Source organism: Cyprinus carpio, chromosome B1, assembly GCF_018340385.1.
Source record: "Cyprinus carpio isolate SPL01 chromosome B1, ASM1834038v1, whole genome shotgun sequence".
In the NCBI taxonomy this organism is placed as follows: Eukaryota; Metazoa; Chordata; class Actinopteri; order Cypriniformes; family Cyprinidae; genus Cyprinus; species Cyprinus carpio.
In genome coordinates, this window is record NC_056597.1 from 6,040,821 (window position 1) to 6,060,493 (window position 19,673).

The 19,673-nt window shown below is 36.6% G+C and overlaps 1 protein-coding gene across 1 annotated transcript in view; it reads left to right on the plus strand.

Moving 5' to 3' along the window:
* Positions 1–248: 248 nt before the first annotated feature.
* The window catches only part of LOC109102000 (transmembrane protein FAM155A-like), an 84,599-nt gene continuing 65,174 nt past the window's right edge, over positions 249–19,673 (plus strand). The window contains exon 1 of the mRNA XM_042716347.1: positions 249–1,559. Within this exon, the coding sequence (XP_042572281.1) occupies positions 873–1,559 (687 nt within the window). The 5' untranslated portion in view covers positions 249–872. The remainder of the gene's footprint in view (positions 1,560–19,673) is intronic.

Sequence of the window (19,673 nt, forward strand, 5' to 3'; positions counted from 1 at the left end):
AAAATGTAGTCTATCTGGTTTTATTCAAGTCGAAATATGATTGAATTTACCCGACTGCTAGTTATGTCAATGCCATTTTTACAGTGTACGCTTTATAGAAAGCATTTTGGCATTCTCACTTTACAGAGTGTATTAAATATAGGCTATCTGACCTCTAATGTTGGTTTCAAGCAATAATAAATAGTTTCACAAAAGTGTACAAGCTCAACCTGTTGATGTAAACGTATTATAGATTCTAACGTGATGATTATGAGGGCTTATTTTCTTGACCAGCAACCATGTTATCTCTCGCTCTGGTGTTTCAGCTCAGCCTATATGAACAGTTTGCAAATCGGCCGGGTCGCTGTGATGGATCAATCACATCGCATGAGCTGACGCAAATGACCCTGCTCTCTTTCAAGAACTCTTTCAAAACGAACATGGCGGCAACCTAACGTTTGGCCAAAATGACTGTGGATCGTTTCGCGAGAAAAGATCCCACCTTTTCGGACCGAGGAGGCGAGATTCGGCGTTTCGAAACGAGGAGTCCTTGCGCTTTTCACCAGAGCGAGCGGCGAGACACGGGCTTTTCCGCGCTGTAGCGGCTCTGCGCAAAAGGGGAGAGCGGAACCCATGACAGACGAGCAGGGAGAGACATGTTGCTACAGATAGCTGGGTTTTTCTCCGGTGAAGCACGGGGAGAGGGGACTCGACAATGAAAGCAGTAATCCCCCTGAACACAGCAACTGATCGTTAATCGCGGAGGTGAGCCACGACCGCTCGTCAGCAGCCATCGTTTAGTGGGCAAAACTCAAGGCAGACCTCCCGTCAATGACTATTGTGGCAGAAAAGCCCCCACGGTGGAGTCAGCCAGAGCTGCGCTTTCCCAAAATATGACCAGCGGTGCTTGGAAGTGTCGGCAGCGAGATGACGGCTTAAAAATTTGGTGTGCTCCCCGCGAGAACGAGAAGCCATTCACCGACTCCGAGAGGGCCCAGCGATGGCGATTGTCCTTAGCGTCCCTCTTATTTCTAACCGTTCTGCTTTCTGATCATCTGTGGTTCTGCGCCGAGGCCAAACTGACAAAGACCCGAGACAAGTTAGCTTCAGTGGACATGAGCGCAAACCACAGACCCGACCTCCCTTCAACACACAGCAGCCTCAGAAGAAATGAAGATGCTATTTTTGTAGTCAATTCTACCAAACCTTTGTGGCAACTAGAAACTTGCCACCCGGATGGTTTGTCTGAAAACTGCTTCACTTTTGTCGACGCTGACCACTTGTGCAGGGGCCTTTCGCAAACGGAGGGGACGCGCGGGATGAACATAAGCGATTTGTACCTTTCCTTTTGTAATTCGTACTCTCTTATGGATTTGCTTTACGGCTCGTTAAGTCCGGACAATTTGAACTGCAGCCTTGACGTGATCGTGGACGGCGACCTAAACAGGTGCAGTCTGTGCGTTCAGGCGTACCAGCGTTATGACCTGCACGCGCAGGAGAAATATGAGGATTTTGAGATGATGGCAGACAAATACGAGACGGATGTGTACTCAGTAAGGACGTGCATGGAAGAATGCAAGGTAGGGCTTTATGATCTGGATCTCTCTTTTTCGCTGAATAGAGTTGGCTCTTCGTTCTCAGTCGTCATGGTAACTGGTGACAGTAACGCGGGTGATGTTTTAGTGGCGGAAAAGTGAATTTCGTATTGTATTCGTTTTTTCCCGCAATTTCGCATCTGTTGGTGGTGCCAACTTTGCAGTCATTTCATTTCCGAGACAGTTGGAGGGTGAAAAATCAGACATGCTTTTAAACTTTTCCTTTCCTGGTGTCTTAAATTATTCCTAGCGCGATCAACGCAAAATCCATTGTTCTGGTCTGATATTTCGGAGGAAATTAAATGTTGCTGCTGATCCAAGGTTACTGTGTCAATGCACAAAACGCCGCACAGAGCCAATCTTTCAACGTGCGTGCGTCATTCTATGGCGCGCAGGTGCGTCTCTCTGAACTGAGAGCTGCTCCGCCAGGTGTTCATTCAAGTCCACCACACTGAGTACATTTCAATAACGCTAATAGGGCAGCGGTGCTTTCTCAGCTAATCTCTCACAAGAGTATTTCCCTCTATCATTGGTATTGTTTGCACAGCACTCTGCGCGCGCTGCAACAGGGTGCCCTCTTAACCGCCATAAACTTGACATTAAGGTTAATTTTCGAGCTCCCGCTGTCAACTTAAATAGATTGCTCCTGGGCGACGAAAAAAAAAGTCACACAGTGTATAGTTGCTGTGTGCTGATAAGGAAACGATCTTGCCGTGTTCTTTACGCGCGTGTGTTGCTTTGCATAATTAATGGTCAAACATTTACCAAGAGCATGTTAAGTTGTCGTTTAAATGAAGGAGGCGCAGATAAGATGGTGAATAAGTGGGTGGCGTGTTTTGCTTATTCACTGGTTCATTTGGCACAGGACTCGATCACTGCTCACGAAGTCTGTGCTCGCTGTCCGTGGTGCTGAAACACGCGTAGTTCTCCAATGAAAGGGCAGGCCTTTTGATGCAGGGGACATGTTTAATTGTGGCCCTGGACCACAAAGTCAGTCATAAGGGCCAATGTTTTAAAACTGAGATTTATACATCATCTGAAAAAGCAGAATACATAAGCCTATCATTAATGAATGATTTGTTAGGATAGGACAATATTTTTTTTGAAGATGCAACTATTCGAAAATCTGGATTCTGAAGGTACAAAAGTATCTTAATAGAACATTATCTTACTTAACATCCTAATGATTTTTGGCATAAAAGAAAAATCGATTATTTTGATCCATACAATGTATGGATATATTTGTAGGCTATTGCTACAAATATACCCATGCGACTTGTGACTGGTTATGTGGTCCAGGGTCACAATTATTACATGAGCAATAAGTATTTTCCTACAGCATCATTGCCAGTGGCAGTTATGACAATTGGACCTTTGCATCTGTGATACACCTGCAGTCCTAAAGTTGCCTTTCTTGAAAAAAGGTGTTTTGTTAGTCCAAAATAATAGTAATAATGTAGTTAGTATCAACACAATTTCATAGAAGCTGACAGTGGCTGTGTGCTTATTTCAACCTGTTGATGAGTTACATTTTTTTTTTTTTCAGGACAATTCACACTAGCACCTGTGAGTGGTGTTTTCTTTGCCTTTGCCATATCTTAGCAAAGTGACAGCCACAGAATTGCTATTCAGAAATCTCCCATATGAATAATCCCTCTGCAACAGCCTCTACAGAACAATTATTTATATTAAATTCTTGCAATGTATTGTTTGAGGATAGAAATTCTGGTCAGTACCTAACCACAAATTAGTCTTTTGTGTTATTGTGGACGATACTGTTTTGCAGCATTGTTCTTCTGTGCAGGAAAACATAAATGCTCATCATTGCTAGCGCAATACAGCTGAAGATATTGTTTCATTACAGTACATTTATATTGAATGCTTTTATGGCTTTCAAATGGAAAGGATGCATGTGGTACAATATTTGGACTGTTCTGTTTCTCAGACATTTTCAAGCATTAACGTAACTGTCTAACTATGTTACCGTAGCCTGATAAACTACCAGTGAGTGTGAATGAAGGGAGTAATGCAGAGGGAGGTGGCAGGAGTCAGTCAGAGCCTCTGGCAAGCAGCTGCAACTGATAGCCAGTCCCAGATGTGATTAAGCAAAGAGAGATAGAGACAGAAAGAAAGACAGAAAGAGACTGAGAGGATTGGTAATCACTGTGACACGCCATCTCTGACAGCCGGATCAGCCTTCAGGTTGATTTAATTTGGCACCTTCCTTACATTGCATGGGAGTGTTGAAGACACTGTGACTTTTGTCTGCGTGTATGGGTTGTATTGTGTGTAAATGTGCTAAAGGTCCAGTTCAATTGCTATGAATAAACCAGACATTATAAATAGGTAACAAACAAATGAACAAAGGGAGGGGGTAGTGATTAGAGGAATAAACTAAGAAGGTTTTACTCAATAGTGTGCTATTCTTAGCTACTGTATTGAGCTCTGCACTGTTGCATTGGTGTTACAGCTTCTGTGACAAAGCAATCACATCACTGATAACATGGACCACATTTAGTGTCTCAGAGACCAAAAGTGGACAGTACTTTTCTTCAAAGGTGCAATGCCTTTGATGTTCTTTTTTACACTACACTGTGTTCTCTTATGTCAAGTATTTAATTAATCATGCAGAATAACTTTGAGAAGTCCATTTTGTTACTTGCCCTAACTTTTCCATTCACTGTGATTCAAAATAATTTGATTCTTGCAGTGAAACCTGCTCTTTCTTGCTGTAGTGAGTTGAAAATATGCTGGCCTCATTACATTTCAATTGGAAATGTATATGAAAACCTCCTAATATAGCTTCTGAATGCTTGGCGTAGATCTGTGTGATTTCCACTGATTGACTCTTATTGGCAATAGAGAAAGGCTTGTGGTATGGAATTGATAGCTATTGGGATGAAACCCTATTTACTGAGAATAGATAAGGACAAGTCCAACATTCCTCTAAGAGCATAGATAGTGTTAGTACACTAGGCAGGGTAAGATCCCCTCAAGGGTTAGCACAGTTATTTGTTCATCTCTTTTAAAGTTGTCTCATTTTTGGGGCATCACGATTCTGTCTCTTGCACACATTTCCTTCGGTTTTTCCCCCTGCATTGCAATACAATTGAATAATTGTTGATTGAATAATCTCCTCATATAGATTTCCACATTTTTCCATTTTGTATCCTCTATCCAGTATTCCTAAATTACCATAAAGCAACAGCCCCCCCCCCCAAAAAAATGTGAATTCTGTCATTTTCTCACACTCTTAATGTTCTCATCTGGTTTTCTTTCTTGCGTGGAACATGGAAGATAGGCTGAAGAATGTTGCCAGAATCAAATAATAAAAAAAAGTTTATTTTTAGGCCAAACTTTTCCTTTAACCGTGCTTTGCTCATTTGACTCAACCAGTTGTAAATGGATTCAGGATTTGCTTGTCACTGATCTTCACATGGAGTGGGTTTGGAAAATCTGAAATGCAAATTATGCAAAACAGAAGCCCCTACGTTGTTATCATGTTTATGAAGGGACATTTTTTTGTTCGCTTTCCTACTCTTTTTATTCTAGAAAATGCAGACAATGCTCCTCTGTGTCTCGTGAAGGTTATCACTGTTCACTGTGTTATTTAAACAGGGCTTTTATTAGTGTTAGCCAACAAAAGATGACTATCAGAAGGTTATTTTCTTTATCCACATCCTGGCATGAAACACCTAAACTGATATAAAACCAGAGTTACAGAGGACAGAATTGGTGACTACTAAATCTTTCTCTGTGGATGATCACATTTGTCTGAATGTAAGTTTAGATATTTCTTTGTCATTTAACACTTAGAGGTTAATTATTTGTAAAAATTATTTGTATGAGTGAGAAGGTGAGCATGGTGCTCCCTTCTTGGAAAATACACGACAATCGTTTATTGTTATAGTTAAGAAAACTTTATGTCCGAACCAGGATTACTATGGTGTTGTTTTTGGGCTATTGGTTCTGGTAAATTGAACCCTTCAATAAACTTAATAGTGTTGTTCTCTGCTAAAAAAATTCTGCTCACATAATATGATAATCACTAATCACTAATAATCAGGATTTCATACTGCTTAAATCAAAGTATATTACAAAAGACCATACAGTATATAAAAAATAAAACAACTGATACAATAATTCTAAAGACAAGAATTCACTACAAATCTGTTACTATTATAATACAATTTTATTATTACAAAAGAATTTTAAGATCAAGGGCTTTTAGACTTTATATTTCATTGATCTTTTACAATGAAGGTAAAAACTTTTAATCTTAAAATAACCAGGATGTTCAATCCCTCATTCCCACATGAATCATTTTGCAAAAATGTTTTGGAAATAATTTGAAATAGTTTAAAATATTTTGATTCTTGTTTTTAGGAACAGATTATGAATTAACAGAATTGAGTAGAAGTGAGTCATAAATAGAAATAGAAATGTTACTAGAACTTCTTGCACATTTGATAAAAAATGAAAAAGGGAAGGAGAGAGATTGTGATTATGTGTTTTCAATCTTTGAACTAACCACACAAATAGCCAGACACACAGGATTCGGCAACTGTCCATTCATTTCCAGCTTTGCATAATCTGGCTCTTTTTAATCATCCTAATGGGTGGCATTTAGCTTATCAGGTTGGATAGTCATCCTCCATTCTAAAGATACACCTCACAATGGTGTTTGCAGATGGTTGGGTATCCTTTTTCTCATGGTTAATTGTTTTAATTATGCAAAAATAGTTATATATTGATGTAATATTTTGAAGTTATAATGATTTATATTTACCCCATCAAGGCATTTTATTTATTTTTTTGTAAAAAGCAGCAGTCAAACACAGTACTGCATCCATAGAGATGCCATTCAGTCCTGCTCAGTCCCCCTGCCACTTCTGTTCACTGAAATGAAGCAGTGGATTGGATGGGATTACAGTGATGGGTGGAGCCAAGAGGTTGAAGGTAGGGTCAGGTCTCCATGGCAGCATTAGAATGCTGAGTGTGTTTGCTTATTCATAAAAGCCTGCTGTGGGCTGTTGCAGCAGGCTTCCAGTGAGGGACACAACCACAACCAAGGTCAGTGTCCCAGATCTCCATTACATCACTGCCACTGCAAAAGATGGTCTGAAATAATGTGCCAGACCAACACACATATGCTTTTATATATGTCCACCAATGGAGACATTTTATTATTATTATTATTATTATTATTATTATTTGTATGATTCTTTAATAGACATTTAAATATTCAATCTAGTAATCCATGTTCTGTTGATAAAGTGATTTCTTGAAATAAAGGAAGACACTGACATACTTACATCTTTGGTTTGGTGATGAAGGTCAGAATACCTCTGTATGGGTCAGAATGCCTTTGAGGATAGGTTGCCAAGGAGATCGTACAGCAGCTTAATTAGTGTCAACCTGAGTTTGACGTCAGTCAGCAATAAGAGTCTTTCATACAGATTCACCTTCTTTAATTCATAAGAAAGGACTGTAAAGTACCTCAGAGAGCCCAGACCTCAAACTGTCCCTCCCAGGATCTGATTCCTGCTTTAGAAGAAATGAAAATATATAGACTAAAAATGATTTCATTATTTACTGTACTCACCCTCATTTCGTTCCAAACCTGTATGACTTTCTCTCTGCTGCAGAACACAGAACAAGAAGTTTCAAAGAATGTTTCAGCTGTTTTGTCCATACAATTAAAGTCAGAGGTTTCCAAAAAAACACTGGCTGAAGACAAGAATAACTTTGATGCTGTTAGTAATTTTTCAAGATGAACTCTTACTGGACTGAAGTAATTTAGGGCTACATTATTATCATACATAATTTTTATTTATTTTTTAACAAAATTAATGTTCAAATCTAAGTATCAATTATATCAGACTTCTGAGGAATGTTTATTTGTTTACTTCTCATTGTACTGCATTGTATTATGTTTTAATCATAAAACTAAGCATTTAAATTTTTTTCTAAGACATTATTGGGAGATAAAATGATATGTAAGTAGTCTTCTACATGTTACAAGCTGTTAGAATTTTAATAAAAATATGTCTTTCAACAAAAACGGATTAGATTTTGATTTTTTGTGTAAAGTTTCAATAAAATTGAAATTAAATTGAAAAATTTAAATGCAATTTCACTGAAATGTTAAAAATTTATTTTTTTCCCTGTCATATGTACATTGCCCTGTAAAGCCTCGTGCTCTTTTGAAATATGACCAACACTTTTTCACATCCACTGAAATATTCAGGGTCCCCCAGTGTGAAGTACAGGTACATACTGTAGTACAGAAAAATCACATAAAAACAAATTGTGTTTTTTTCACTAAAAATTGCATGGATTATTTTGCATTCATACTGTATGCACAGGAGAAATTCTTACACAAAAAAAAATCAGCCTAATTCATAACACATGCATACACCGTGAAATTTTTCTTAATCTTGTTCTAATGTTAATACTTTTGGAGTATTCTAAATGAGTGGATGAGTGCCCAAGGTTAGTCATTTGCACCATGCACACAACCTTTCCTTGACAGTCTTTTATCATTCTCAGGAAACATATGATGCTCTTTAAAGACACACTCATGCCTGAAAGATACACAGCAAGATCCTCAAGCAATGCCAAGTGTGTTGTTATCAAAACCAGTTCATTCATTCATTCATTCATTCATTCATTCATTCATTCATTCATTTGTAGATTAAAATCAGTTTAAGTGCATTTATGGTGAGTAATGTTTTTTCATGCTTAGTGAATGAGAACCGTTAGTTTATAATGTTGTGAAAACTATGAGCAACAAGTGTGCTATACATTTCCTGAATAAATGACATTGACATGCTGTTTTGTAGAATATCATAGTACCGGTGATTTTACCACAAGCTGCAACTGCAGCCTCTATGTATTGCAAATCTTTGGCAGCTTGACAACCTCCAACAGAGCTTCTGTTTCTTGGATAATGATCGATTTCACACTTTCCATCCACTACACAGTGTTCAAAGAGGTGACTCATAGAACCTCACCGCATGATCATTCATCTGGGGCTAAAACAAACGGTGTGAGATATATTTAAGTCTACTTAACTATTACAGTGACTGCAATTTAATGGAGAGCTCAATATAGGTTTCCAGACCACGTGTTCTGTCTAGAGGCTAAGGAAAAGGTGTAGAAGACAAATGTGTAGAATCTTTTACTTTTTTAATTTTAAATTATTACATTTTTTTATTTGTTTATTTTTTTTATTTTTATTTTTTACATATGCTACAAATACAGTGTGCTAAGTTGTTCCTGGATCAATGCAATGTTTTTGAGGTTATTTAAGAGCAAAATTTGTGCCCATGTGCATTGTACCTGTCCTCAGAGGGCGTTAATGGAAAGCTTATTATTGAATGGAAAGATTAAAGAGTGCAAAGTAGAGATGAGAGAGAAAAGAACGAGTAAATGTACATTACAGACAGCTAGATGGAGACCACAGACCTAAAGATGTAACCAGAAAGTGGCACGAGGGGGGCCTGAATCTGAGTTAGCACTAATTTACCAGTTTTTAGTGTAGGAATAGGTATTCCCTTAAAAGTACAGTTGCTTGTTTTAGTTGAATGAGGCAGTGGTCACAGTGTTAGGGTTGTGACACCCAACTGTATTTCACTCTTGGCTCCCTAGAATGTGTTTTATTTGGTGCAGACATGCTTTGAATGAAACAGCATGCATGGCGCCTACTGGGTGAAGAGAACATGATTCACACTCTTCCCTCCATTGATCTCCTCACTGACAGACACCCGAAATAAAGATGATGTCAAGCAGTCTGGGAATCTGTTGACCTTGTGCTAAACAAGTAGTCAATCAATAGTCAACCTTATGTTTCCAGTGTATCATGTGTAAAATTTTTAAGAGTTAAGGATAATACAATGGAGTTTTAGGAAGTGAAATGTCAGGGACTGAGGTTCTCTGCTTCACATGAGAGAAGCTACAGTTAACATGAAAGGGAAAGAAAATGCATTAATGTACTTACAATGGAACCCTAACAGACAAGATAGCCAGAAAGTTTAAATGTGGAGCTTATATTTTTGGTGAAGCATTTTCATTACATTTTTACTTTATTTTTAGTATGTTTGAGGCTACTTTTCAGTGCAATTCATGTAATTACTATATGTAGAGTGTTTTGCAAGTCAACAGTGCTTTATGAATAGCTCATTCTAACCCTTCCATGTCACTTCCTGCTATCTGTTTTCTGTCAATTACTCATCATCATTTACTCACCCTCAAGTTATTCTAGACCTTCTGCTGGAAAAAAGAGGATATTTTGAAGAATGTGGGTTTCTGGTAACCATTGACTTCCATAGTTGTTGAAAAAATACTATGTAAGTCAATGGAGACTAGAAACTTTTTGGATACCAACATTTTTCAGAATATCTTCATTTGTGTTCAATATTAGAAAGAAATTCATACAGGTTTGGAACCACATGAGAGTGAATAAATTAACTATCCCACTAACCCCTATAGCTCTGGTGTTAAAATTAATGTATTTAATTTGATTGAGCAATATTAAATAATATTTCTGACTTAAGCCAGTTCATTTAGATGTTGCCATTTCACCATTTCAGTGTACATTAAAAACAGTATGACAAAGGTGTTTTTATACAAAAGTAGATTTTTGAAGTGTGTGTTAAGTGTTTTTCAGCATTTTCAGGTGCCTTAATGTGAACATTTCCACTGTTTTGTTTGCAATCAGTAATTCAAAAGTCAGAAAAACTTTTAGTATAGAACTCAGTTCTGTTTTGGTTGTCAGTTTATGGGGCGCAAGAGCATGTCATGGGAGGTAGAATAATAATTAATTATTGATTACTAATATGAATCAGTACATTATAACGGAAACAAAACCTTAAAAATTAAAAGAATCGCTTTAAACCGGCAAACTCCTGGAAAGTCCAAGGATCCTGTAAGCAAATTCAAACAGTAAGTTCAAAACAGTGCTAATAATGCAAAGAATAGTGACTTATGTCCAGATGTCAGTCAATTATTCTTTCAGTGTGTATTTGGCTTAAAAGAAATAGTGTTTTATAATGGACACTGGCTGAAGGTGTTTTAGATTATGTGGTGGTATTATATATAATATAAAATAAATTAATAAAATAGAGGGGTGGGGGTTTTGGGGTGAGTACTGTCACTTTTTTCCATTTCAGGGACTGGCTTAATGTAACCATACTTTAACTTAACTACATCTCTCTATACTTGTAACTGTACACCATTAATTGTTATTTAACATTTAATGTTTATTCAAAAGGTGTGTTCTGATAAGGAAATATCTTTATAAACTTCTATGGCATTATCTGACATTTGGACGAATCTCGAGAGCATGAAATGGTCTTATATTTATCCCTTTCTGCTGCTTTGCTCTCACAGCTTACTAGTATAGTCACAAGTTAAGGTATTCTTGTGGTGCTTTAAACCAATCAGCATCCATGTTGTGCTTTCAGCTAGCCAGTACCAGTCCTGTCATCAAACAATGAGCACTGTCAGCTTGTTGGGATGTTATTTTCCTGAGGCTCCAGAGTGATTAGTCACTTTGCTATTATGGCTAAGCTGATATCTTGAACTGAGTACCCATCAGATATTACAGGCCTCCTTGGCATAAACTCCCATTGATCAATGTTTCTCATCAAGATCACCCACATTGTTTAGCTTTTTATAAGAATATCTACCAGGATCTCATAACAAAGCTAATGTTAAGAAATAATATTTTCTGCTATTCTTCTGTTCTTTCATTTCATTATACTACAGACGGTTTAGAGCCTATACTGGCTGGTATTGTGGAGATCAATGAGAAAATATACAACAAAGACGTATGTGAAAAGGTCCATATTCTCTTTATTGATTGATTACTCTTGCTTACAGTTGCTCTGCTCTCAGCACAGCAGAATGATACCCAGTACAGACTCTTAAATAGGTTTACAGGATATTGCTGGTGATGTTGAGGGCAGTTGTTATGGGTTATTACACTTCTCATAAGTACATCTGAATGATTACATTTGTGATTAGCCTATCCACTGCCTCAAACAGACTAACCATATACACATTCAGACAGAGTGGGAGTAAAGAAGCAGCATGTGTACACCTGTGTTAGCATGCACCATTCTGTCCTTTGTAGACGCAATATTTAAAAAAATTTTGGTTCCAATTTGTCAGTTTATGTTTAAAACTTATTTTACCTTATGTCAGTAATAATTATTTTAATTTCCTTTTAGTATAAACAGGAACAGGAAATGGCACAGGAAGCAATTTCACATGAGTATATTTAGACCAACAGCATGAGTTGAATAAATAGAGTTTTGTTGAACCAATCAGTTTATTGATTTACTGCTTACTTTAAAAACAATGTAATCTGCAGAAAATGGTTAATGAAAACACTGCTAATTAGATTCAACAATTGTAACTAAGGAACTGTTTTAAATAAGTGTGATAAGTATTTTAAAATTAATATATTTATATATTTGTGACCCTGGACCACAAGGTACATTTTTCAAAATTGGGATTTATACATCATCTGAGCTGAATAAATAAGCTTTCCATTGATGTGTGGTTTGTTAGGGTAGGATAATATTTGCCCGAGATACAACTATTTGAATATCTGGAATCTGAAGGTGCAAAAAAAATCTAAACATTGAGAAAATTGCCTTTAAAGTTGTCTAAATTAAGTTCTAAACAATGCATATTACTAATCAAAAATTAAGTTTAAGATATATTTACAGTAGGAAATTTACAAAATATCATCATGGAACATGATCTTTACTTATGATCCTAATGAGTCCTAATGATTTTTGGCATAAAAGAAAAATCAGTAATTTTGACCCATACAATGTATTTTTGGCCATTGCTACAAATATACCCCAGCGACTTAAGACTGGTTTAGTGGTCCAGAGTCGCATATATATATTGCTTGCCTCTTTCTCTTGTCTTCAGAATTTGACTTACATAATTTATTTCTTCTCCATATTATGGAAGTCAGTGAGGACCAGCAACTGAAACTGCGGATAACGATTACTTTTTGGGTCTATTTCTCACACAAAGCAACAATTCGGCCTCAACATTTTCCATTTTTGAGTAATTTACTGTGACTGTACTTGTATCTGCCTGTTATATTCTGTGTTTAAAATTGTTTTATACTAAAAAAAGGGTCCCACTTTATATTAGGTGGTCTTAACTACTATGTACTTACATTTAAATTAATCATTTGATACAATGCACTTATTGTATACATACTGTACATGTTTTTAAATTGAACATATTTAAAAAAAAATACCTGCATGTAATTACAAAAGAGTTGCTAGTTTGTTGTAATTGTGATGCCTGGGGTACCTTTAGCATCTTAATAGAGACTAGCAAGGCGCTTGCTTCAGTTTCTGATACCTTCTGAGTGAGACATGGCATGTATAGGACAAGTAGCTAATGAGACATTGAAATCTCTGGAACTGCTCGACATACATTAATAATTTTGTCTACTGCTACCCATCACAGTTTGCATGTAGCCAGTGCCAGGGTGACACATACTAGGAGCTTTTTTGGAAAAGTGTGTCATTTATATCACTAGAAGTGTTTAGATCATGTTAGAAAGCCATTAACAAGTTGGTGATTTACACAATGCCCTCTTTCTTAGAATGCAAATGTCAATGTCATAATATATGCCTAAAGGAAGGAAGTCTGACGTACAAAACTCAAAGATATAATTTAATCAGTATGCTGTTATATTTAACAGATTTCAGTGGTTTGTCTATGGTCTCAATAGCATGAGAGCAGAACAGGAACAGCTGCTTTGTACAGTATTTAATCATCCCTGTAACTATTAGCTACATCTCTAAGCATACTGTATACTGTAACTATATAATTAAGAAAGATAATACAACTTATTGATAAAAATGAGCTGCTTTAGTGAGGCTGGCAGAAATTAAACTTATAGTTGCCTGAGCATCTAGTTTTAGGTAGGAGTTATCATTTGCTCTGTGTGTGTGTGTGTGTGTGTGTGTGAGTGTGTGTGTGTGTGTGTGTGTGTGTGTGTGTGTGTGTGTGTGTGTGTGTGTGTGTGTTTAATGAGTCCCAGAGATTTATTACTCATGAAAAACCTACAGTAGTAAATCAACAGTAGCAGCCATTGACAGCTGGCATAGAAGCCTTCCCCTCTATAACATTCCAGCTCTGCAGGTCCATGTGAGTGGAGCTTATAATATTCTGGCAGCCTACCATCAGTGCCTGGCACCCCCTCAGTGGAGCGTATGCCACAGCAAAACAGTGCTGCGTACCCCCCTCTGGGTCAATGGGAAACACTGGCATATGGGCATATTCTGGTGCTGAGCCCTTTTCTTCCTACTGTGTATTATTGGTTGCTGAACCCTGGCATGGTCGATCAGCTAATTCATGACTGGCTGCTTCCCAGAGCATTCAATAAGTACAGCCACCAGCTAGCCTGAGGGCATCAATGCTACTCTCTGTTGTGGTCAAGTTAAATGTGAGCTCTGCCTTATGATCTTACAAGACGAATCATCAACCTTTCTTGAGACACAGCAAGTTCTAAATTACCTCTTGTTTTTTCTACCATGAAAGAAAAAACACAGAGAGAAAATAGCAGAGTACAGCACAATTGATTTATTTATTTACAACACACTTTATTTATTTATTTTTGACCAAAGTTATTAGTTTATCGTTCAGAAAAGTTTGGAAAACTGCAGGACTTCACAATCTCAGCTTTTCATTTTAAAATGTACATTCCAACATGCATTAATTTTTTCCATTTGTATAATAATTACCTAAAGTTCACTGATTTAGTTGTTTATGCATTGCACAGGGTCTCAGTGTAACTATTCTGAACACTCGTTAGATTAAAGATCTTCAGAATTAAATTGATCTTAAACAAGTGAGTTAAGCAAACATTTTCCTCGGGATACATAAAACATTCCACAACAATACGTTAATGGAAATACTAGTACATAATACAGATAAAGTATGCCACTCTTTTTTCTCTTTTTCCTTTGTACTTCGTTTTCTCCTTCCCTAACACTTCTCCTACCTCTTTCCTTGTTTGCCAGTAGATATTGAGTGAAAAGAGGTTATCAGATATTGATTTGGAGAATTAAAAAAGAAAAACTCTTCACAAGATCACTTCATGCATTATATGTCTTTTTGGTTACACTTTATTTTAAGGTGTTCTTGTTACAATGTAATAATACATTTAAGTATTGAGTATATTAAGTAACTACATGTACTTACTATATGGTTAGGAATAGGGTTTGGTTTAGGGTTACTTGCATGTAATTATGCATACTTTATTATCAGCATAAAAAGAAGCATTATTAATAAAATGTTGGTAACGCTTTAGATTAGGGAACACATATTTACTATTAACTAAGACTTTTAATAATTTGCTAATTACCTAATTTGCTGCTTATTAATAGTTAGTAAGGAAGTTAAGTTTAGGTATGGGCATTAATATGTGCTTTATAAGTAATCATAAACAGCCAATATGCTAGTAATGTGCATACCAATAAGCAACTAGTTAATAGTGAGAATTGGTCCTTAAAAAAAGTTCTATTAAATCAAGAATGTATCGTTCCTTCCTTTCCATATAATAAAACTGAATGAAGGTGTATGCTGTCAGGCTTTAGAAGGGAAAAACAAAACCTTTTAAAGAATTCATATGATTTTTTTTCCCTTGTGTTTTTTTTCTATATTGTGGAAGTCAATGAATAGCAGCAGCTGTTGTTACCAGCATTCTTCAAAATGTATTTTGTGTTCAACAGAAGAAAGCAACTTATACAGGTTTGCAACAACAGTGGGATGAGCAAATGATGCCTTTTTTGGGGGGTGAAGTGTTCCTTTTAGGCAGAGAGATACAAAGCACAACGTTTTCTGTTTGGCTCCTCCCATAGAGAAGCTGCGAGAAGCTGCTTTTTAATTGATTTGAAGTAATGTTTGTGGTTTGGGTGAAACTGAATCAGGTGAATGATGATGTGATGCAGATTAAATGCGGTACAAGAATTGATGTTTGCACATGGCATACAGCCTCTCTCAGTCTACTCTGTCTCATGGGGCTGCACTGGTCTGTAATTTGCATTATCTTACCAGTATCTCAAAAAATGGGGGATATTTCTGGTGTCATGATGCTGCCAAATTTATTATTAACTGAGGAAGCAACAGGCTGAGAAAAATAATTGCACATTTCAGCTCTCATTGTCAAGTTACTTTCTGGCACTGGACTACAATTACTGTAGCCACACATCCGTACACACGCACACACTTATTGCCCTATTGCTTAATTTCCTGGACATTTGCGTCAATGCCTTAATGAAGCCTCCTGGACAAACTAAATGGGCCTCTACACCATGTTAAATCAGATATCTATTGTCACTACTCCAGAGAGCAAATCACTAACAGCCTATCTGGAACAACAGAGGTCTGTGTTCAGTCAGGGACTGTGAGAATGGTAAACAAAGAAAAGAAAGTGAACCTGGGATTTTAACGATTAAGCACAATATTTTAGCAATTCCCATGACTGCACTAGATATACTGTAGGTCTCTGTTGTTTTTTTGGTGTAGTTTAGGTGTAACATCACTGTGATTGACGCATAAATATGGCTTTTTTTACACTTAAATCGTTACCCTGGTTAATTTTTAAAAGGCATCCAGGGTTATCTTGCTATATATAATGCTCATAACCCTGGGTTACTAATATATGCTCGGTATTCATAAGCTGATGTTTCACAATGTTCATTCCTAAACCCCAAGTTAACTTTCTTATTTGTGGTGTCAGTGTAATTGGTTGGACGAACGAAGCATGCAACGTGTTTACATAAAGATTCTAGCATTGCACATCTTCATATGCTGCTGACTGTACTGTCAAGTTGTCCAGAATGGACTTTTTGGATTATATAGGTAAGAATAAAATGGTCTGTTCTTCACTACAGTATACTAACCATTTTCACACCATTTGACAGTTTTCCCCTCAAATGCTGGAAAGATTGTTTATACAATGCATAGTGTTTCTATAACTGTCCAAAGCATGTGAATGTGAGGCACACAATTGGTTGATGGTTACCAAGCATCTAACTGTAACATTCTAACACGGCTGCATCATTTTTAAATTACAAGTGGGTTAAAAGCAGGGTTTAGAACAATGATGATGGAGTTAAGCACAGTGTGAAAAGCCCTATAGTAAACCAGTGAAAGCCTAAATTAATTATCCTAATTTGATGTTGTTTTATGTAAGAAAATATTGTCTGAAAAAACTAAAACTAAAACAGTTTTAACTTATCTGCATGCGATATTCAATTATGCTATAAAATCTTATTAAGCGTGTTAAAATAATACACCTGTGTTCATCTCAAATCCACCAGTGAGGTTGCTTAATTACACAATAAATATCACAGACTTAGAATAGCACATATTAGTCCTACTTTTGTAGACTTTCAAGGAGATGAACCTGTGGAATTTGATGACATTATAAAATCTTTCTTTCAACACAATGAATCCATTGAAATAGAATTAGAAAAACATTGCAAAACCTGGACAACTATAGGTGCTGGTCATATAATTAGAATATCATCAAAAAGTTGATTTATTTCACTAATTCCATTCAAAAAGTGAAACTTGTATATTATATTCATTCATTACACAGACTGATATATTTCAAATGTTTATTTCTTTTCATTTTGATGATTATAACTGACAACTAAGGAAAGTCCCAAATCTCAGAAAATTAGAATATTGTGAAAAGGTTCAATATTGAAGACACCTGGTGCCACACTCTAATCAGCTAATTAACTCAAAACACCTGCAAAGGCCTTTAAATAGTCTCTCAGTCTAGTTCTGTAGGCTACACAATCATGGGGAATACTGCTGACTTGACAGTTGTCCAAAAGACGACCATTGACACCTTGCACAAGGAGGGCAAGACACAAAAGGTCATTGCACAAGAGGCTGGCTGTTCACAGAGCTCTGTGTCCAAGCACATTAATAGAGAGGCGAAGGGAAGGAAATATGTGGTAGAAAAAAGTGTACAATCAATAGGGATAACTGCACCCTGGTTTGTGAAACAAAACCCATTCAAAAATGTGGGGGAGATTCACAAAGAGTGGACCGCAGCTGGAGTCAGTGCTTCAAGAACCACTATGCACAGACGTATGCAAGACATGGGTTTCAGCTGTCGCATTCCTTGTGTCAAGCCACTCTTGAACAACAGACAGCGTCAGAAGCTTCTCGGCTGGGCTAAAGACAAAAAGGACTGGACTGCTGCTGAGTGGTCCAAAGTTATGTTCTCTGATGAAAGTAAATTTTGCATTTCCTTTGGAAATCATGGTCCCAGAGTCTGGAGGAAGAGAGGAGAGGCACACAATCCACATTGTTTGAGGTCCAGTGTAAAGTTTCCACAGTCATTGATGGTTTGGGGTGCCATGTCATCTGCTGGTGTTGGTCCACTGTGTTTTCTGAGATCCAAGGTCAACGCAGCCGTATACCAGGAAGTTTTAGAGCACTTCATGCTTCCTGCTGCTGACCAACTTTATGGAGATGAAGATTTCATTTTCCAACAGGACTTGGCACCTGCACACAGTGCCAAAGCTACCAGTACCTGGTTTAACCCTCTGAAGTCGATTAACGTGTATATGCGTTTTGGGGTATTTTCTCCTGATAACCCCGAAAAGAACTTAAATTACACTTTCAGTTTTGATCGTACAGATAAGAGCAATACATCAATCGAATCTGTAAAGGGTCTACTTTTTTGTATACAAACATAATAACAACAAAACTTTGTGCACTTATAAAATAAAGATAACAAACAAGGTGTGCTGTCTGCAGCCTTTGTCTGCGCTAATCTTCATTTACAAACGCGTCATTAAAATGAACTGTAACTCAGTGAATACTCAACACAGAGACATGACAGAGATATCTATAGAAAGCCTGACATGTCTACTTTTAAACTAAACAAGTGTTGCCGAAAACAAATATTCTGTGATAAAGTAATCCATATGAAAACAACGCAGTGTCCGTTTTTCACGTCGCCCTTCATTATCTTCTAATGCGACCACGCCCCCGCGCTGAACGCGCTTTTGAGATGATAATGTTTCACTTGAAGCATGCGGCTTGAAAATGCCCACACAACAGAAGACAACGCAGCGAGATTGTTCTTCAAGTTTTTTTATTTTACTTTTTGCTTCGCGATGAGAGGAATAAGACATAATTCACCCCAAAAAGATGTGATGTGGTTGAGGATTTGAGATTTGGATTTCCTCAGAAAAAAAGAATGAAGCACTTTATTCAGCAGAGATCATAAACATGAGTAAGTCTCTTTTTATTTATTTATATACTTGTACTAGTTTTCACATAACGTGTAAACATTTTACTAGTTAGACTTTTTCCAAAGACTTTTTCTAAACCATAATTCCTGACTAAATGTATAATCAAGTGAAATATTATGAAGTTTCAATAACAATACACACTACTATACCATTCAAAAGCTTGATGTAAATAATATAAATGTAACAAATAAATGTTGTTCTTTCAATTTATCCCTCGCTAAAAAACCTGGAAAAAATATTCTCAGCTCTTTTCAACATTAATAATAATAATAATAATAATAATAATAATAATAATAATAATAACAATAAATGTTTTTTTTGTAGAAAATAAGATTGTTAAAAGGATTTCTGAAGGATTGTGTGACTGAAGTAATGGTGCTAAAAATTCAGTTTGAAAGTCAGCTTTGATTGTTCCTAATAAACTGTTTAACTGCACTCACAAGTGAATATTAATGTTGTGGGATAATTAAATATATTCTAAATAAACTACAAACATAAAATTATATACATTTATTTTGTCCTCACATTCTTTCTTGTAACTCATCCCTCTCAGTGACACAGCTGACTGAATGGCTCATTATGCAGCTCATTATGCAGGCCTTTGTCTTCTCAGGTGTGAATTCATGATAGTTGACGCCTACTCGCATATGACTTTTACCAACAAAAAGTGTCTTAGAAAATTTTAATCAATATGTTGTTTTCTGTAAGTGAGTAAACAAGATGATTTTCACATCATTTAGAAAAAAAAAATCTAGGTTACAAGCTCCAG